The sequence below is a fragment of the Dipodomys merriami genome, unplaced genomic scaffold (assembly GCF_024711535.1).
Source record: "Dipodomys merriami isolate MVZ:Mamm:240054 unplaced genomic scaffold, mDipMer1.0.p SCAF_28, whole genome shotgun sequence".
NCBI lineage: Eukaryota > Metazoa > Chordata > Mammalia > Rodentia > Heteromyidae > Dipodomys > Dipodomys merriami.
Genome location: NW_027204270.1, coordinates 9139844 through 9161679, shown reverse-complemented (window position 1 = coordinate 9161679; position 21836 = coordinate 9139844). Strand labels below are relative to the sequence as shown.

General features: G+C 42.6%; 1 protein-coding gene and 1 non-coding gene across 16 annotated transcripts in view; both read right to left on the bottom strand.

Moving 5' to 3' along the window:
- Pum1 (pumilio RNA binding family member 1) overlaps window positions 1-21836 on the bottom strand; it is a 135566-nt gene that overhangs the window by 7495 nt on the left and 106235 nt on the right. For 7 of the 15 annotated variants that reach the window (XM_070037418.1, XM_070037417.1, XM_070037419.1 and 4 more), the window contains 8 exons: window positions 20914-21210; window positions 19582-19818; window positions 9613-9880; window positions 8151-8280; window positions 5219-5353; window positions 3616-3753; window positions 1884-2009; window positions 862-983 (listed from right to left, as the gene is read on the bottom strand). In XM_070037418.1, coding sequence (XP_069893519.1) covers window positions 862-983; window positions 1884-2009; window positions 3616-3753; window positions 5219-5353; window positions 8151-8280; window positions 9613-9880; window positions 19582-19818; window positions 20914-21210 — 1453 coding nt within the window. The remainder of the gene's footprint in view (window positions 1-861; window positions 984-1883; window positions 2010-3615; window positions 3754-5218; window positions 5354-8150; window positions 8281-9612; window positions 9881-19581; window positions 19819-20913; window positions 21211-21836) is intronic. The other 8 variants (XM_070037421.1, XM_070037422.1, XM_070037430.1 and 5 more) reach the window with 4 other exon arrangements.
- Window positions 4381-4465, bottom strand: LOC138838475 (small nucleolar RNA SNORD103/SNORD85). The gene has a single exon (XR_011375613.1). It is a non-coding gene; the product is annotated as a small nucleolar RNA SNORD103/SNORD85 (small nucleolar RNA).

Genomic DNA, 21836 nt, shown 5'->3' with positions numbered 1-21836 from the left:
AACAAGTGAACATGAAGTTAGCTGCCTCTTGCTTGTAATACTAGCTACTCAGGCAGAGATGGGGAAAATTGAGGTCTGAGGCTAAGCCCAGGCTAAAAAGCTTACAAAAAAGCTTATAAGGCCCTCATCTTAACCAATAAAAAAAGCTGAGTGTCATCCCAGCTACGCAGGGAGCATAAATATATAGGAGGACTGTGGTCCAGATCCAGGCAAAACGCAGGACCCTATATGAAAAATAATAAAAGCAAAAGAGGCTAGAGAGATGTGATTTAAGTGGTAAAGTACCTGCTTAGCAGGCTCAAGGCTCTGAGTTCAAACTCCAATACTGCTCTCCCCAAGGTGTGTGTATATATGCGTACAGTCCTACTACCTTGCAATCTATTCAAAAGACCAAGAATGAAAATATCCTGAAACCAGAAAATACTCTGCTGTAGGGCAATAGGACAAACAATGGACTTAGAACAGCCACCCCAGTACCCCTGGAAAAGCCTCTGCCCCTCACAGGATAGTCACCTAGCATGCCTGTGACAAGCTGGAAGTCACTAGCAGTGAGCCTGGGAAGACACTAGGCCTACATGAAGTAACGAATATCTTATAATTCCAAACAATAATCAAGTTATTTCAACATGCAGTGGACTGACACGTACTACAAGACTCTAAGGAAATGAGACATCCACCTAAGGATTTCTGAGGACTCATACTTTGTAGAACTATTTTGACTTTTAAAGCTATGTATACTATGAAAATAATAACAAAAAACTAAGAAGAAAACAGAACAAACATTCATTCCCTCTTTATATAGCCTAAACAGTACTTCATCCTCTCTTCTGGAAAACAGTCCACCTAACTCAAAGCACATACCTTGCAAATTTGTGCTGACTCAATACAAGCACATTGCCTCGGATCTCTGCTACAATTTTGCTTTTATCTTCAGGGCGACCATGCTCCAGTACGTGTTGGATTACATAATTTCCATACTGATCCTGTTTGAGGAGCAGAAATCAGGGTGAAAATGTATGTAAATACCAGGTGTGTTACCTATGTCCTTCTTTTTTTTTGCCAGTCCTGGGGCTTGAACTCAGGTTCTGGCCACTGTCCCCAAGCATCTTTTGCTTGGAGCTAGCACTCTACCAACCTGAGCTACAGTGTCACTTCCAACTTTTGCTGTGTATGTGGTACCGAGGATCGAACTCAGGGCTTCATGCATGCCAGGCAAGCTCTCTACCACTGCGACACACCCCAGCCCTGTCCTTATTTCTAATTAACACCTATATTTCTTGCAGCACCATGACAGCTTTTGGATACCAATGAGCATTCAAGACTTAGTTTAATGAATAGGTAATAACTATTTTCCCTATTTTTATGAAACAGGAACACACTGTTATTAGATAATGGAATAGTTCTCTCTATGGATTTATGCCCACAAGTTCTTGATGAGTTCTTTGTAAATAACTATAACCAAACTCATTTTGGAGGGGAGGAGGAGAGAGTTCTATCTCTGGGGAAAACTGTGAAGATTTATGTTTAACAACATAGGCACATCTAATTATTTGATCAGCAGCACAAGCACAGAAAGGAGAAATCGACTAATACACATAGTTCATTCAACAATGAGGACACACGTGGGATTACAGTGTTCTCCAAGTGACTGTGTGTGTGGAGGCAGTGCTGAAGCCAGCCTCCTGACTCCAGGACTGGGGCCCTATTCACTGCAAATATTCATGACACACAGACCAGGCTGCTAAGCAAACATGCCCAAAGATTCAGTGGGCATCTAAGACACAATAACATCTTCCAGAGCAGATACCTATGCTGACAAAACACACAAGCCGGGCCTACAGGAGCCCACCGGTGCTGCGGCTCCTCTATGGCAGCTCCACTACCTGCACAAGCTGCTCTGTGTGCTGGTGAAGCTCCTCTAAGATAGGAAGGGTCTGGTCAGGGAGACAGTGCTCCAGGATTCTCTGAATTACACGGCAGCCATAAGGATGTGTGGACAAAGCAAATACCTGCAGAAAACAAATACAAAGAAGAAAACCCAAATGACACCCACTATTTTCAATATTGTGATAACTTTTATAAATACTAACCCATTGATCTTCACAAATGAATTCAGTGGCATTTAAGTTCTCTTGGAATAAGAGGTATGTAACTACTGTGTGTTAATAGACCCACTTCATTATTTATATATAGGAATTTCCAAAAGCCAGGAAGTAGCAAATAATTAGTGACCACCATGAAAAACATACTTAGTGATAGAGAATGTCAATCAATGGATCTTCCCATCAATAGGGCTAAAGACAGAAAAAGGAACAGGGTAGAGTGAGTCATGCCTATAATCCTACCTACTCAGGAGGTGGAGATGCTGAAGACTGCAGTGAGGCCAACCTGAGCAAACAGTGCTGAGATCCTGTCTCAACCAAGAGCTGGTGTGGTGGTAGGCACCAGCCATCTCAGCAACCCAGGAGCTATTCAGAAGAGGCTCCATTCAGAAAATAATGGAAGCTAAGGGCTGATGGCTCAGCTCAAGTGCCTGCCTGGCAAGCTGAAAGGCCGTGAGTTCAATCTCAGTAACAGTATATTTAACCCACTTCCTTTATTGGGAGTTTTCTAATTCTCCCTACTTGAATCCTGTAATACTGGAATAAATACTTTTTCTGTTCTGCATAGCTCTAAGGCAATAAATCTCAAATTTGTAATCTAGAATGACAATGCCGGGTGTGGTGACACATTCTTTACTCCAACTGTTCTGGAGGTCCAGGTAGGAGAATTAATTGCCAGTTTGCAACCACCTTGGGATACACAGTGAGACCCTGCTTCAAAACCCAACTTTACGGACCCTGTGTAAGTCGCCTTTACAATAATACAAAAAACCTGCCGGCTGCCAGTGGCTCACACCTGTCTACAGTCCTAACTACTCAGAAGGCTGAGGTCTAAGGGTCATGGTTCAAAGCCAGTCCAGTCATGAAAGCTCAAGAGACTCTTATCTACAATTAACCACCAAAAAAGCTGTAAGTAGAATTGTGGCTCACGTGGTAGAGCACAAAAGCTCAGGGACAGGGCTCAGGCTCCAAGTTCAAGCTCCAGGACTGGCATGTACGTATGTACGTACATACCCAATCTCCTCCCATTTCCTGGTATAGTTTTTCACTTTTTAGTGTGTATTTTGAAGATCCTATCCTAATATCAGACAGTGGTGCTAAAAACACACTTTCCACATACAAATGAGGAGGAGGAATTAGGAGTTATTTCTGGCAGTTTCATACTTAATTCAATTCAAACCAATGTATATCAATTCTCTCCAAACGATTTTACACAAAGACTACCTTGTGATTTTAAATATATCTTCAATGACCTGAATTTAAGAAGCAATAAAAACTTTGTAAAGTATCAGGCTAATAACTAACCAAGGAAAAATGATTCTTCACACATGAGATTGCATCTGAACCTGATTCCCACAAGCAGATGAATGCACAAGCGGAGGATGGCAGGGAGCAGGTCTGTGACACTTGTCCATAAAGGTCTGGGAGCCTGGGAAGCACGTGGCACATATGGCGCTGCTCCCAAGGGGGATGCCTACCACCATTTTCCTTACTTGGTTCCTATGTCACTTACCTGCCCCTTAAATGCATCAATGATAAACTGCAAGGACTGGGGCTGCACACATTCAATGCACTTCTGGACCACATGGTTGCCATTCTGATCTTTCACACACTTAAGGACATGGCCGTCTAGTTCCCGAACCATCTCGTTCTATTGGAGACAAGGAAAGGAAATACCGCCATAATCACAGACAGCAAACACTGTGATAGTCCACACTCTCCTAACTAAGCATCAAAGCGAAAACACACATCTGTGGCAATACCACAACATGGAACACCTGAGAACTGAAGTTCTTCCGTGTATTAACAAAATAGTAAAATTTACTACACAGTAACTAATACCCAAAAAGATGTCCACCTTGGAAACTATTTCATAGAGGTTTAAAAAACATAGGCGGGGGGTAGCAATGCTCAATAGGAAATGTACTCATTACTCATTCATATAACTGTAACCCCTCTGTACAGTATCTTTACAATAAAAAATATATATTAAAAACAAAAACATAGGCATCAACCAGACATAGAGACATACCATCTGCTGCTTATGTTTACAGAGGGCACTCTCCTTCCAAAGGTATATCTCTAGCAGTGAATCCCTGAAATGAATGAACAAATGCCTATTCTGCTGTACCTTAAACCCTGCCCTGGCCTCCAGGGCATCTCCACCGCCTGTCTGTGGAACTAACCCAAGGGGCTCAGGATCCCCCAGCCTGCAAATGCCATCGCCAGCCCACTGGCTGCAGGTGGGTGGCTCTGCACCAGAGGTGGCAGGGTCTTGTCTGGCTCAGAACTCGAGTCCATAACAAAGGTTCTCATCACCCAACTTTGTTCTCAGTGAGGGCAAGTGAGTCATCACCGCCAGACAGTGGCGACCCTCCACTGAGGAGCCCAAAGGCCGGGGACTCAGGTCAGAAGCCCTCCTCACACAGCTGCAGTGGACCATTCTTGCCCATGAGGAGCCCTAGGTCAGAGCACTGCGGGGAACCTTGCAGGCAAAACCTCTAGGTGGTTCCTGTCAGCTCCCCATTCACAGCCGCTAACTAACTGATCAGACTCCTGCCCGCCCTCACCTAACTCCTCCTAGCCTTGTGCTCCACAAAGCCTTCCCTTGGAGACATGGGACAGGGCCTGTGTGCAGCAGCAGTGTTTTCCACCGCTTTTCCCTCCAGACTGTGGGGCTGTGTTGTCTCTGCGCCTCCAGGGTCTGACAGCAGACGTGTGTGAGGTGGATGCTGTTCAGTGAATGAGTGTTCAGTGACTGCAGGAACAAAATGGTAAAAATAACGGAAATGAAAGATGGAATAGATAGCTTCTGGTTTGCCTAAATTCTCAGTATAGGTTGAAGAAAATGACAAGCTAACATTTTAAATGCTTTATCAGGAAATACAAAGACTCACTTATAGAACCAAAAGGTAAGTTCTAGTCAACGAGAAGAGTGTGGAAACGACTGGTTTCAACCTAAGACACGACCCACTAAACACATACAAAATCAACTGTGCAATCATGCTTGCCATGCACACACGTCACACTGTACAGACTGACGGGTCCACAGGCTTCACTGCACGTACCACGGAAAGACATCGAACACCAAGAGAAAAGTGAAAGGGGAAACTTACAATTACCTGCTGGTCTGAGGGGATAAATTCAAGAGCTTTCTGGATAACTCGGCAGCCATACATCTGCAGTGCCAGTGATAGGACATGGCCTCGAATCCGTTCTGCCAAAGCCAGCTTCTGTTCATGGCTGCCAAACTAGATATAATGTGTGGGTGAACACCATTACTTAGGTAGAAGGGAAGAAATCAGAGAGAGCAAAGTATTCATTATTCCACATCAACAGTTGGCATACTCTCTCTTAGCCCTGTTACCTATGTTAACTAAGGAACCGTTGTTACTTTCCAGCCTCTGACTGAGGAACCCTTTTCAATCTTAAAAAAAAAAAAAAAGCCACCCAGATAGTCAACACTGTCAGATTTTGCTAAACAAAGCCCTAAGTTTATAATGGGTCTATACTCTATTAACCAGGAGAATACATGTAAACTAAAATGAGTAATGTGTGGGAAACCCTTTGAGCTCACAAAGCAGATTTTGCAACAAATTCATAGCCACTGGAGTATCTGAGTCCCATGGGTTGAAAAGCTCCTTTTTATTCTTTTGGGTTCAGGTTTGAGATTTGAACTTGGGACCTCAATGCTGTCCCTCAGTTGTTTTTTTTTTGGGGGGGGAGGGGGGCCCTTCTGGTCGTGGGGTCTGACCTCTTGGCCTGGGCACTGTCCCTCAGCTCTTCAGCTCAAGGCTAGCGTGCTACCACGTGAGCCATAGCACTACTTCCGACGTTTTTTCCCTCTGCTTATGTGGTGCTGAGGAATCGAACCCAGGGCCTCATGCATGCAAGGCAAGCGTTCTACCACTGAGCCACCTTCTCAGCCCCACCCCTCCCCTCAGTTTTTTATACTTAAGGTTCTATCAGGTGAGTTACAGCTCCATTTCTGGCTTTTTAGTGGTTAATTGAAGTTCCCTGCCCAGGAAGGCTTAGAACTATGATCCTCAGATCTCAGCTTCCTGAGTAGCTAGGATTACAGGTGTAAGCTATTGGCACCTAGTTTGGCAAACTCTTTTCTGTGGATGAAAGTTATCAAGTTCAAGGGAAGCACACATGGTCACTGTGTTATGAATTAGTGCTTTATATTCTCCAAGAATGATTTCTAAGAGGTAACAGAATTTAGATGGCAAAGTTAGTAAAATCAGAGAAAGCATATACAATGCTATAGAGAATGATTTTTTCATTCTTGGCTTTTTGTTTTCATTGGGGGCAGTGTTATTCTGAAATTAGAGAAGAATTTATGAATTATTAGCCTGTCCATTCCCAACTTTTCCATTAAGGGAAGGCACTCAGTGGAGGGTTGCTCTCTAGTTTGCTCCAAACCCCAGCTTTATACACTGTCAACCCAAGCTGCTGCAGCAGAAGCTGTTTTCATTTCTGTGCCAAAATGACAATACAGAGATGTCCTGAAGTCTAAAAGGGTTACATTTGAGATTGGATTTTTAGACTATGGGTGAAGAATTTATTTTCATAAAAATGTTGAGAAGAGGGGCTGGGAAGGTGGCTCAGTGGTAGAGCGCTTGCCTTGCATGCATGAGGCCCTGGGTTTGATTCCTCAGCACCACATAAGCAAAAAGAAAAAAACTGGAAGTGGCACTGTGGCTCAAGTGGTAGAGTGTTAGCCTTGAGCTGAAGAGCTGAGGGACAGCGCCCAGGCCCAGAGTTCAGGCCCCACGACTAGACCCCTCCCCCCCCCAAAAAAAAAAAGTTGAGAAGATAAAGCCTGTTAGCCAATTTTCATCTTTATACAAATGAAACAAAATATGATGTGAAAAATTCTCAGATTTCTTCATTGGCAGTTAATTCTGAGTCCCCAGAGCTTTGCTCTCCACACCAGATTCTTCATCTCAGTACTCTGGGCCATTGTGAATTTATAACTTAGAGTTGCCAACAATGGCAAGCAAAATATCCCTGCGTCTTGAAACACAAAGCATCAACCTCACTGATTCTTTCCAAACACAGTAAGAACACACATTATTCAAATTAACTAAAGATCTCCCAAGTGTTTAGCAATCCTGTGACTCTACTTTTATGATAAAAAGTATTGGACTTGGCAGACAACATGTCTGGGTTAAAGCTTTGACTTAAAAAAGCAAAGAAGTTCTGGACTTGGTGTTCAAAGACACCAACTACATTCTCCATAAAGGGTTTTAAGATTTTGTTTTTTAATGTTCACAATACGATTGTGGTGCTAATTTCCTCATAAGAATTATTTCCTCCAGGGGCTGGGAAGGTGGCTCAGTGGTAGAGTGCTTGCCTTGCATGCCTGAGGCCCTGGGTTCGATTCCTCAGCACCACATAAGCAAAAAAGAAAAAAGCCGGAAGTGGCTCAAGTGGTAGAACACTAGCCTTGAGCTGAAGAGCTGAGGGACAGCGCCCAGGCCCCATGACTGGACCCCCCCCCCAAAAAAAATTATTTCCTCCAAAAGTGACATGGTTAGTGAAGTTATTCTGACAAGTGGAAATAGTGCTGGGTCATAAACAAAGACAATTATCAAATCACATTTCCAGAATAGCCTGGCAATATCTGCTTGAATATCTATCCCATATCAAATACACTGATTACTGCTAATGAATTGGAGGAAAAAAGAAAAAAACAAAAAATCTAAAAGGCTCTTCAAGACTGTACTGGAGGGGCTGGGAAGGTGGCTCAGTGGTAGAGTGCTTGCCTTGCATGCATAAGGGCCTGGGTTCGATTCCTCAGCACCAAATAAGCAAAAAGAAAAAGCCAGAAGTGGCGCTGTGGCTCAAGTGATAGAGCGCTAGCCTTGAGCTGAAGAGCTGAGGGACAACGAGCGCCCAGGCCAAGAGTTCAGGCACCACGACTGGACCCCAAAAACAAACAAACAAGACTGTATAGGAATCACTAATCTTTAAAAATTCTATGAAAACAAATGCATGCTGAGGAAATTCTCTAGTCAAAAGATAGAGAGAAGAAGGCCTTACTTCAAAGAACTTCTGGATGACATAATTTCCAAACACATCCACCATAAGTTGGTAAGCAGCCTGGAGGATTTCGTTGAACACAAGCTGGCGCTCAGCTGCCGTGGCACGCTCTAGTTTCAGCTGAATGAATCTGAAGTACAAAGTAAAGGGGGAATGCAGCTAAGTCACCTTCTGCATTTGTTTCATAGTATGCTTTCTTATTAGCTGTTGCAGTGACATGTGATTGTCATCCCACACTCTGGGAGGCTGAGATTGGCAGACCTGCAGTTCCAACAAATCCATGAGATCCCCTTCTCATCAGAAGGAAAGTGGATATGTAGTGGCATCTGTCTGTGATCCCAGCTGTGCCCGTAAGCCTGACCTTACCTCAAAAGTAACCAGTGAAAAGCTGTGCTAAAAGCGTGGCTCAAGTGGTATAACACCAGCTTAGCGAGCTTTAGGTCTTGACCTTAGTTTAAACTCCTGTAGTCACAAATGAAATATGCACTCACATGTACATATTTATCCTCTCACTGAACTGAACTCTAAAAAGTACATTTACATTTCAGTAGATTTCATTACAGCGCATATGCACTTAACCAAACACTTGACTTTTGCCTGTATGGTTCTTACTATATTAACTCCTATCCCTAAAAAGTGGTATTCATTATCTTCTGAAATAGTAGCTAGAACTGCTTTGTTTAGTGCAGGTGACTATATTGAGAATTCCAGTATGAGGAATCCTTGTGCAGCAGCAAAGTGATAGGACTTATTAGAAGTGACTTCACTGAAGTCTGAGAGAAAGAGACAAATGGGAGCCTGTGGGAAAGGATGAGTGAGGCCGCCTGACTGTGCTTCACTGTAGACTAGGCTCGCCTTCTTCTAAGTCCCTAGAGCAGCCAAACAGGAAGGGGGAAGCCATCTTCTACGAAAGCTAGTCTCATTTCTACAGCATGGGAACAAAGACATACTTGTCTCACTTCTAAACACTTAGGATCCAATTTTTATATGTGGATGTCTCACTGAGGGGGAAAAAAATCGATTTTGAGTTTTGTTTGGTTGTTCTTAAAGAGTCAGTATCTGGGCTTGAACTCAGGGCCTCTCACTCAGCTTTTCTACTCACGGCTAGTGCTCTACCATTTGAGCCACACCTCCAGTTCCAAACACTGCAAAAATGTGTCCATGTCTTCCTGATGCTGTTTCTGTTCCTTAAACTGCAGTGTTTAGAAATTCTTGTGAACTAGAAACACAGTACAGAAAGGTAAAAGGTTTGCTTGAAACATGTGCCCCAGGCCAATAAAGGTTTTCCAAACATGTTTAACTGGGATCTTCTTACCCACAGCCCTCTAAAAAACCACAAAAACAAAAAACTGAGAGCAATATGAAAGGGACACTTGGTATGGTTTTAGTATGGTAGCTATCTAAAGCATGGGACTGAAGGCATTCATTTCAGTGATCTAAAGTGCCAAAGCCAAGTCCTCACCTGGAACCATGCTGGTCTTGGGAAAATTCCATTATATGTCCAGCAATCTCGCGCAGTTGTAAATTAGGGTACCGGTTATTTCGAAAATCTTCCAACAGTCTGCTCCTGCCAGAGGGCATGACATCAGACATTCCATATCTCAAGCGAGAGGAAGAGAAGAGGGTGCTGCTGGGGCTGAAGAGGCTGGAGGCACTGCTCGCACTTCGGTACTTGGCTTCGGCACCAGGAGCAGCAGAGATGTATCTTCCACTGCCGTTTGTGAGTCCTCCTGTTGGTTACAGAACAAGAGAACTTAAGACCATTCTTAAAGAACATCATTCAAGGGAAAATCCCCCACACCAGGAGCCAGCAATTTTGTGTTAAGATTCTACTGTGTTGCTGCTATGATTTCCACAGGCCAACTTACCCATCTACGAAGAGGAATGCCTTGACTTCTGATGGTAGACTACTAGCAAGAATAGGCCAGCAGCAGTGTAGCTCTTAGTAAATAAAGTAAGGAAAATGTGCCCACCATGTGAACCCAGCAGCTGAGTACCAGCATGAAGGCCCCAGAAAAACACAAAACATATAGAGGCTACAGTGCCTTTCAACTATGAGCCTTGTGGAGATGCCCAACATTCTTAAGTAACGTTCATTCAATCAGTATATCCAGACCAGTATTTACATACAGGGATCTTTGGAAAAGCTTTCTGAAAGAATACTTTTGCTGCTAAGTAGAAGTTTAAAAATCACAGGATAAGCAGGTGCTAGTAGTACACGCCTATAATCCTGGCTATTCAGGAGGCTGATCAGGAAAGGTGATGAGACTCCAACTAACCAGCAAAAATCTAGAAGTGGAGCTGTGGTTCAAGTGATAGAGTATCAGCCTCAAGTAGAAAAGGCTGAGTTCAAGCCCCAGTACAGCACGTAACTGTATAAATATCACAAAGACATCCAAAGGCCAACAGCAAGCTCCTGTAAAAGGAGGTACACTGTGAAAACATTGGTTATTAAATTCTTCATCACAAATGGGTAGCTCTTAATTGCAGTAGCAACAACACGTTTCCACCACAAATATGGCTATTCTAGAGCTATGACCAAAAGCTTCTCAGCAAGTCCAGCAGGGCTGGGGTGAGCTCAGTGGTGTCTGCGAGAGGCCCTGGGTTCCAATCTCACCAGCATGCAGCACAGATGGCATTTTTATTGATTTTTTTTGAGGAGGAGGGGATCATCACAGAGCTTGAACTCAGGGCCTTGGCACATTGCCCCTGGGCTCCTTTACTCAGCGTTAGCACTTTGAGCCATAGCTCCACTTCTGGTTTTCCAATGGTTAATGGAAGGTAAGAGTCTCATAGCCTTTTGCCAAGACTGGCTTTGAACTGTGATCCTCAGATCTTAAGACTCTTGAGTAGCTAGGATTACAGGTGTGAGCCACCAGCACCTGGTTCACAATGGAACTTTGAAAAGGGAATTTTAAATTCCCACTTATATAGTTGGAAGTTTAATAAGTTCAGAGACAAAGTATTCATGTAAAGATGAAATACCCATAATTCTCATGGCCAGAATTTGGGAATTAGGCCCTTGACCTTAGTGCCAGAGCCCCTGCAGTTACTTTAACAGTCATTTTCAGGCATAGATATTTCAAATTTTCTTGTTCTCCACAACACTGCTAGGCTTGTCAAATTCCGTGTGTGTGTGTGTGTGTGTGTGTGTGTGTGTGTGTGTGTGTGTGTGTGTGTGTGTGTGTGTGTGTGTGTGTGTGTGTGTGTGTGTGTGTCAAATTTTCTTGTTCTCCACAACACTGCTAGGCTTGTCAAATTCCGTGTGTGTGTGTGTGTGTGTGTGTGTGTGTGTGTGTGTGTGTGTGTGTGTGTGTGTGTGTGTGTGTGTGTGTGTGTGTGTGTGTGTGTGTTTCTGCTGATAACAGGTGGAACTCAGGGTCTTGCTCTTGCTCAGTTTGTGCTCTACCATTCCTGATTTCTGCTGGCTAACTGGAAATGGGATTTAGTGGACTTTCGCCTAGACTGGCTCTGAACTTCATCCTTCAGATCTCAACCTCCAGAATAGCTAGAATTACAGGAGTGAGTCATAGGTGCCCAATTAAATTACATAATACCTCTATCTAAAAAGACTTATTTGGAAAGAAAACAGCAACCATGTCTGTCCTTCATTTCACAAACCACTACTCTTAGGACAAATGTGGAGAGGTATAGTAAGGCAGGGGCAGCAGGTGCTGAGTGAGAGGAGAACACAGTATGCCACAGAAGGAATGGCACAAAAACAGTTCTGAAAACAATTTCAAGTAAAACTATGACTGATCAAAGCAGGAAATATACTGGAAGGCAGCCGGGTCATGGTTGACTATGCTGGCTGATGGGACATACCAATTCTGAACAGAATTGCACCTCCAGCTATATGAAAAGATGATGACACTATTTAAGCTACCAGTAGCTGGGTCATTGTGGCCAAGTAATACTAATCTGAATTACAAAAGGCCAAAGGGGAAAGAGCCTGTAATGCATCTACAATACAAGTTTATACAATTGCCCCAAAGTTTTGAATTTTGGCTCTGTTTTCCACGGACATCAGTCACAGTTTTCTGCCTTTCTGGGTATTTTTGAGGGGCTTATACTTGCTAGATAGGTACTCTGCTACTTGACAAACACACACCACTAGCCTTTTTTCCCTTTGCTATTTCTTGAAGGTCTTGTGTTTATGCCTGGGTCACTATCAGCACCAATTTGCCTACCTACACTTCCCACATAAGACATGAGCATGCTTCTACATCCAGATGGAGGGCTCACATTTATGCCCAGGCTGGTCTCAAACTTCATCCTCCTGATCTCTGCCTTCCAAGTCCTAGGACTGTTCCAGATGTGAGCCATATACACAGGCCTAACAGATACACTGCTTTTATTACTGAGAAAAGAAATACATAAATCTCTAAACAAAGAAAGAACATTTCCAGAAATGTACTCATTATCTTGCCCATGTAATTGTAACTCCTCTGTATGGTATTTTCATAATAATAAAAAAAAGGGGGGGGGGGGAGAGAGAATTTCCAAGGTACTAAATTACCCTGGTTGATTCAGACATACTTTGTGTATACCAACTAGTATTTCTTTAAACATTAAATGAATGCCTAAATTATACCTTAAAATTAAAACTCTCTGGCTGTTTTCTGAAAAAATGCCTCGCAAATATTAGCCTCTCAGTAAGTACTTGTAAACTGAATGTTAGATTAGCAATGTGACAAAAACTTTCTAGTTCTTGTAGTCAGCTATATGAATTACTATAGTTCTGAAAGTGTAAGTTGGATTTACAATGTGCTTTAAAAGAAACGCCTTTTCATAAGGTCTTAAAAGCTGCCTCTTGTTTTTCCATTTTCTACATAAAGCTGTGTCTTGTAGCAGCTTCGCAAGGAAATTTAAGGATTTAAGTGAGTTATTTAAATTAATGTGCTCCAGTTTACATAATTCAACAAAAGAGTTGTTTTTCTCATTTGTTTGTCTTAGGTTATTTTCCAGGGCCTTGTACACACTAGGGAAGTACTCCACCAATGGGTTACATCTCCAACAAGGATTTTCTGGCAGTGGGTATCTAGTCTTTGATATACTTGCTTTGTTCAATGTTCTTGATTACTAATCAATCTTACCACCTTAGAAAAATTCATAAGGTGGACACCAGTGGCTCTATACCTACAACTCTAGTTACTAAGGAGGCTGAGATTTATAGAAGCAAAACTGTAGAAAAGTCCATGCGCTCCATCTCCAAATTAACCATCAAAACAGCAGGTCTAGAGGCATGGCTCAAGGGGTGAAGTGCCAGCAAGTACGCATGAGGCCTTGAGTTCAAACCCCTAGTGTACCAGAAAAATGAAAAGAGCATCCATCAAAATAAAATTAAACTCTCCTCAATTCATTAACATCACATCAAGGTAGTCCTAAATTAAAACAATCTATCTCTAGTGCATGATAGTAATGCAGCCAAAAAATACTAATTTTCATGTGATTTTCAAGTTAAGTTACGATCAGAGACTCAACTTAAATAGGAGGCAGCCAAAAGCAGACAGGACTTTCACTAGGAGTTGGTGGCTCACACTATTATCAAAATCTCAGCTCAGGAGGCTGAGATTTTGAATCTAGTCCAGGCAGGAAGTCTGTGTGTCTCCTACCACCAATGAACCACCAAGCTCAGTGACCACTTGGGAGGAAGTGATTAGTGCAATCATGATCTAAGGCACGTGGGGGTAGGAGGGGGTAGGGGGGATGTACGATCGGACCCTATGGCAACCAATATGCTGAACATGGTAGTATGCATTTGTCATCTCAGCTATGACAAGAAGCGTACGTGGGAGGAACAACATCCAGGCTAGCTGGGACAAAAACAAAAAACAAGATCTTATCTCAAAACCAAACCACCAGAGCAGCAAAGGGCTGACTATATGGCCCAAGTGATAAGTTTAACATAAGCCAGTCACAGCTCACAACTGTAACCCTAACCTCTCAGAAGGCTGAGATGTGAGGACAGTGGTTCAAAGTCAGCCTAGGCAGGAAGGCCTGAGAGACTCTCCAATTAACCACCAAAAAGCCAGAAGTAGAAGTGTGGCTCAAGTAGTTGAATGCCACTAGCCTTGAGCAAAAAACGTGCAGGCCCTGAGGTCAAGCCCCAGGAACAACACAAAAAATGTGTAACATAAACCAAATTTACATTCAAGCAATTCCACTCTCTACACAGAGAGAGAGAGCCACAAAAAAACTTACATGCAAACATTCACAAAAGCATTATTTGTAATGGCCCCAAAATGTCTTATTGGCTGTTAAGTAGAAAGGCAAAATGATTTTTCTATAAAGTGGAATACAACTCAACAAGGAAAAGGAACAATTTATTGACATATGATATATGATGTATGAATCTCCAAGTATAGGAAAAGGGAGCTGGACATAAAAGATCAAGCCTGTTATTCCAGGTATCAGGAAGTGGAGACATGACTGGAAGCTAGTCTGAGCATAAAAGTTTAAGAGAGCCGGGCGCCTGTAATCCTAGCTACTCAGGAGGCTGGGATCTGAGGATCATGGTTCAAAGCCAGCCTGGGCAGAAAAGTCTGTGAGACTCTTATCTCCAATAAACCACTAGAAAACCAGAAGTGGCGCTGTGGCACAAGTGGTAGAGCGCTCACCTTGAGCTGAAGAGTGCAGGGACAGCACCCAGGCCCAGAGTTCAAGCCCCACAACCGAAAAAAAAAAAAAAAAAAAAAAAAAAAAGTTTAAGAGACTCCATCTCAACTAAGAGAGCCTGCCATCCCAGCTACAACAGAAGCACAGTGACTAGGCCTAGGAAAGCAAGTGCCTGTCATCTCTGAATGAAATGGAGAAGAACAAGCAGGAAGGTAACAGTCCAGCCTGGCCAGGCACAAAGCAAAACCCTACTTCAAAAGCCAAGGCAGACCACCTTACCCCAGTCAGAATGGCCCACATCCTAAATTCAGCCAACGACAAATGCTGGAGGGGATGTGGAGAAAGAGGAACCCTGTATTACACTGCTGGTGGGAATGTACACTTATACAATCACTTTGGAAAGCAGTCTGGAGGGTCCTCAGAAAGCTAAATATTGACCTCCCTTACCCAGTCATACCACTCTGAGGCATCTATCCTGAACAACAGGAACCAGTATACAAGGACACTTGCACCTCCATGTTTATTGCAGCACTGTTCACAATAGCCAGGATATGGAAACAACCCAGATGCCCCACCACAGATGAATGGATCCAAAAATTGTGGCATCTATACAGAATGGAATATTATGCAGCCATTAGAAAGGACAAAATAATGGCATTTGCAGGGAAATGGATGGAGCTAGAAGAAATCATGTTGAGCAAGGTAAGACAAGAACAAAGAGACAAATGGTACATGGTCTCCCTGATAAGTGGATGTAAGGTGATATGACAAAATTAACAAGACTTGAGAAACAAAGGACCTCCACTCATCTGGTCGAATCACTACTAAATAACCCCATGCTGCTGATCACATATATGGTATATATGTGTACACCAGTGGGAAATCAGGAGGACGACACAGAACTAGAGGGAATCAGGGAAAAACATACAACAGCGGGACCCATTAGCTGCACTGGACATTGACCAAAATGAACCAAGCAACTCGATGGCAGCGATGGGAGGGAGGGATCAAGTGGGAAAGAGGGAACAGCTGATGCTATGCAAAACAAAAGAAATGTACATATCACCCAATGTGGAAGAAATAACTGTATCGCAAAGCTCATAAAACTCATAAATGTTATAGACCATGATAGACAATTTGCCCCATGGAGGTTAGAATGTGTTTGTGACTTTAACTAAACATCACTATCCCACAATACTGTGAAATTTGGGAAATTATGTAACCACTTAATCACAATAAAGAATTTGAAAAAAATTTAAAAAAAAAAACTCTACAAAACGAACAATAAAGAGAAAAATAAAGGGAAAAAAAAGCCAAGGCAAAAAATGGCTAGAAGCAAGGCTCCAAATGACAGAAGACCTGCCTAGCAAGCAGGAGGTCTTGAGGGAAAAAGAATATGCACCAGGCAAAAGGACAGACATGAGAGAACATAAGAGAAATGTGACTCCATTTATATAAAACGTCCTGAAAATTCACATTCAGGGACAGTAAGTGGATGGTGTTGACTGGGGCTGGGGATGGGATTAACTAAATGGGCATAAGGGATCTTACTCAAAGGATGGAAAGGTTTTGTTTTGTTTTGGTGCTGGCACCAGGGCTTGAACTCAGGCATTGGCATTTGCTTAAAGCTGGTCCTCTACCTCATGAGCGATACCTCCACTTCCTGGAAATGTTCTAATGTAGAGGTTTTATGACAGTTGTTGTAACATATAGTTACTAAAATGCCTGGAACAGTATTTTTAAGTGGGTCAGTTTTACAGTATTTCAAATGTGACTCAGTAGCCCTCTCTCCTCCCCTTCTGGACTCTAAATAATCAGCAGTTTTTAATCCACTGAAGTGGGCCTGTTCAGTTACCACAGAACCTAGGACTGTGTTTGCTAGGCAAGTGGTCTACCACGTGGGCCACACACCCAGATCCACTGATTTTTTTCTTTTTCTTTCTTTTTTTGGGGGGTGGTGTAGTTGGTCGCGGGGCTTGAACTCGGGGCCTGGCCATTGTCTCTGAGCTTACTTTGCTCAAGGCTAGTGAGCACTTTGAAGCAGAGTGTCACTTCTGGTTTTCTGGTGGTTAATTAGAGATAAGAGTCTTACAGACTTTCCTGCCTGGGGTTGGCTTCAGACTGTGATCCTCAAATCTCAGCCTAGGATTACAAGCATGAGACATCCAAGTAAACAACAGGGGACAGATGGGTAAGGGATGGAAATTTGCTAAGCAGCTCACTGAATCATAAGCCTGTATTTTAGCAGGTCTGCCCACTGGAGGAATGGGATCATGACATGGTAGAAAAAGACCCACCCCAGTACGACAGGTAGGCTGGTTTGTGTTGTCAGACTCTTAGGAGCTATGTAGAGAACTCACTCATTAAGCCAAATTGAGCTTAAGTTTCATGTGGAGTTATTCTGAATCTTCAACACACAGAATACAGTTATCAAATTCCAGTAACTCTCAGCAGTAAAGTCGTATTAACAACAGAAGCTTAAGTAGGTGCAGGTGTTTGTTTATATTCTCTCTCTATCAATTTTTTGTACCAAAGTGTCCTTAGACCTTTGTATGGACTACAACCTTTTATCTGAGAAAAGCTAAATCACACAAGACTTTTCTCAAGGAAGCAGCTGGAGCTGAAGCAAAGCTCCTGCGGACTAGCACGTGTGCTACATATACCTGCAACAGTGCAAGCCTAATGCAAATGCACAGAAACACATTGCTTTAAAACAGGGTTAATTTGTTAAAGGAAAAAGGTTAGCCACAAATCTGCATAGGCAGTAAATCACTAAAACAAGAAATAGCACACAATAATTGTTCCCTACTTAACAAGGGAAACTTGAAGCAGAAAGAAATACATAATTTAATAACTGAAACACTGGGAAGAGGAAGGGCATCATGCATACAAGTAATATTTCTAGCGCCACTGTCACATGCCAAGAGCCACAGCATTTAGTTGAAGACTTAAGAAACTATAGCCCACAGGATAAATCCAGTCTGCCACTTACTTTTATAAACAAAGTTTTAATAAAGGAAACTATGCACAAGTCCATTTACAGTTGAAATTCCATTAGACAAATCATATGGCCCACAAAACCTAAAAAATGGCTCTTGAAAAATAAACCAGCTAACTAACTTTAAAGATTCAGTTCAATTAGTACTTAGCACGACTGAATGACATAACTCAAATGTTTAAATAAAGAAAATAAAAGGCAGTATTTCTCGCTGTGATAATACACTGTTTCAAGAGATATTCTGGGCACATAGGGTGAGGAGGGTAATACACTGAAATTCAGACTTTGGAGTAAAAACTGTTACAACTATAAGACAACCTAGGACAGATATTTAAATTCTGAACTCAGATTCTTTCCATCTGCACTGTAAGGATAACACTATTGCTAACAGGTTAAAATTAGGTCCATGAATGTTCATTCCTCCCTTCTATCCACCCATCAGCCTAACACTTTCACCTGTGCCCTCCTGATTTAGCATTAAGACACTGCTCTGCAGTGTGTAACATGCCCATCCTCCTCTTGCCCACTGTAGACGACTAACTGAAGAATGTCCCTAACACTTTCCTATACTTTAGAAAACACTCGAACTTGAACATAAATGCTAGAGCATTTAAACATACTTTGGCCTTCAAAATCACTACTTTCAAACTCAAAAGGTCCCCCAAACACTCTATTATATACACACTCTAGATTTTACTTGATTTTTATGAAGTGTTTACATTCTGTCTTTCTAAATGAAAACATCCTACTCACTTTTATTAAGCCCCATTTCTGAGTTCATAAAGCCCTATCTAACCTCACTTTTAACAAAGATATAAAGGCAAATCTTCTAAGTAAATTAGCCACTCATGCTGACTTGCCCAGGACAAGTCCTGATTTAGGCCTATCATCACACAGTAATTCATAATACCCCAACTAGCTCATCAAATATGTCCACAGCCTACATCTCCCTTCCCTGCCCCCAGTCTGGGACTTGAACTTGGTATCTGATGCTTTTGCTCACTGGCTGATCCTCTACCACCTGAGCCACACCTCCAATCCAATCTACTGCATTTCTAAGATTCAGCTTTCCCTGTCTAGAAAACAAATCTGGTATCCAAAGCTGATGAACATGTAGGGGAAGGAAGTGAGAACCATGGTCATTGTCCACATCTCACAGAATTTAGAGATCCGCTCCCTAAAATTCTAACCTAACTTTCTTCCACTCTTGCAAGCTGATGCTCAGAATCCCATTCACCCATTCATTTTCCTAGGACCTAGAGAATAACATGTTGAAAGTCCTGTACATAAAACAATATAAATATATGATGGGGAAAAATCTATCTACTCACTAGCGTATTGTGTAGTTTAAAAATGTACTTACAAATATTTAAAGCATTCAGTAAGAAAAAAATTAATACAATGCTGTATGTAAAAAAAGCAAGATATTAACAGCATATGTGAGACAAAAAATGTAAAAGTAAGGTAAAATACTAACTGGGGAGGCACTACAGGGTTGACAGTGGGTGGACAAATTCATTCTGTATTTGGGCCCTCCAGCCTCACTGCAGTGAACCTGCACTGCATTTACAGTGAAAGATTCCCGTAAGTAGTCAAGCACAGAACGCTCATACGAAAGCGTCAGGTGGACAAATGGGAAGTGTACCCAAGTGCTAAGCAGTTCCAAACTACTACACTAGCTACAGGTATAGCCTGAAAAACATGAGGTATTGACAGAAGGCACAGAACACCCTGGACACCTCTAAGAATAAAGGGATTGTTGTCCTTTGCTTATGCAAAGTACTTGCAAGGTGTTGTTAGAGTAATGGTTCTTACCCAGGTTTAAGCTTGAAGAGGATCCATGTGAAGAGAGGGAAGGAGGTGGTGTCTGTGAATGTCCTGGTCCCTGACTAGGGAGAGGCATGCCCACGGGTCCAGGAGAGGAGGAAAAGCTAAGGCCGTTATAAAAACTGTGTCCAATGGGGGTCAAGCTGCTCGATGTCCTCTTATAAAGGTCACTGCTGCCAGTCAGGGAGTCACGGCGGGAGCCACTGCCAGTGTTGGAGTTTGCAACTAAAATGGAATTAAAACAATGCAGATAAGAAAAGGCCTGTTCTTTGAAGAACAAGCTCAGTGACTTGCCCCTAGCACCCTGATCCAGACTCCTTACCACCGCAGATTTGTCAGCAGAGACAGCCTACTGTTAATGTAGCAGTTCTTGGGGCCGATAAAATATTAAAGAGGACATGGCTCAGGTTAACATGAACCTTATGCTCAAACCATCACATGTATATGCCAAATTTACCTTCCTTTAGTGTCATATATTCTGGGCCAGGGATGGGGTGGAGGGGAAGTTTTTAAAGCTCTGGACGGCCACATAAACTATGGAAAAAGGTGAAAGGAAATGGACTAGAAAGAATGCCTTTCATCAGCCAAAAGGTTCTAATAGAAAAATGGAGTACAGAAAAAGATCCATAAATGGGGTACTGCTCCACTCTACAAGACTTGCAGATGAAAGCCAGTTGTCTCAGTGGGCTCAATCAAAAATATCTATTTGCCTCCAATTCCAATTTGGCTATTGCTCTTCTATTTAGAGAACACATTGTTTTATAACCACTGCAATTATCAAACTGTTCACTGACTGCTTTCCTGCTTTTTTCTCCCATCAAAACATTGACAGAATCTTAGTCTAACATCCTTCCTCCCAGTGTTCTACAATGTCTACCTTAGTGTTATTTGAAAGACTGGAGAAAACACCCAACTCCTTAAGGTCTGCAAATCAAGCACTGGGCACAATCTCAAATGTGGAGTACATAGCCCTGGAAACTCTGCTAAAGGCCTCCTCCCTCAGTTTAACACCCCATTTCTATAGTTCCCCCCACATGCTTCCCCAATGCCTGCAAAAATGTCTGGTTCTCAAGTCCCTGAAACAAACTGATTATGTGAATATAAATAAGTAGCAACATGAGTGTGGGCCTGAAATAGGACCCAACTGCAGGACTTGATTTTTCAAAGTGCATCATCTCCAAGATTATGTGGGCTGCTGGCTGGATTCCCGGGGCCTCAGTCCAGATCAGCCTGTGGTTCATACATTGTCAGGGTTCCAGAAAGATAGTAAAACTCATGAAAAATCAGTTTTCACAACAGTGTCATCGGTCTAATTTCTACCTGCGGTTCCAAACCCTCCGAGGGCTGATCCCAGGGTCGCGCCAAGTGAACTGCTGCTTCCAAATCCCAAAGACGTATTGGCAGGCTGGGCAGAGCCCTGGGAGAAGAGGGAGCTGCTCTGGGAGTTGCTGCTCAGGGAGTTGTTGCCATAGAAAGAGCTGGATGCCAAGTTGTTACCAGGCTGCTGCTGGGGCTGGGGTTGAGGCTGCTGGGTTCCTAAAGGACGAAATGGTCCATTTGTTGTTCCAGCAAGACCACCAGCGGCTCCATTTGCTGAAGCTGCGGCCGCTGCAACAGCTATGAGGAAGAAAGCAAACCATTTGGCTATAAAAGAGACTGGCCACATTTCCACACCACATTTTATCCATTTCTTTGAATCCTTTTAATGCTGCCTATCTTTTCAATGCAGACACAAACCTGTAAAAGAATTGAATCTGTCTCTGAACCTTCACCTGAAGGTTCTACTTTTCATTTCTACTTCTGATTTGAAGTCAAAATTCCATGGGTGCAAGCATACTGTGTTGGCAGCTCATTGAAAGTGTCTGTACTTTAAAGAGGAGTCAAACATCAAATGTACCTATTAGATACAGCTGCTTCCTAAATCTCAAAATTCTACACATACCCATGGTGGTATTTTTCTCCAAAAACTATGTCCTTCAAATTCTTATTTTAGCACACTGTTTTTTGCCAGCTATTCCCTCTAGGGTTGCTAATTTTTTAAGAGAGCATATAGAGCTTAATATATATTACATTAGCCAGGCATGGTGGGGCATACCTGTAATCCCAGTACTCAGGAGGCAGGAGGATGGTGAGTTGAGGCCAGCGCAGATAAAGTTAGGGAGACCCTATCTCAAAATTAAAACACAAACAAAAAGCCTCGAAATGTGGCCCAAGTATTATGAGTGCTTGCCTAGCAAATAGGA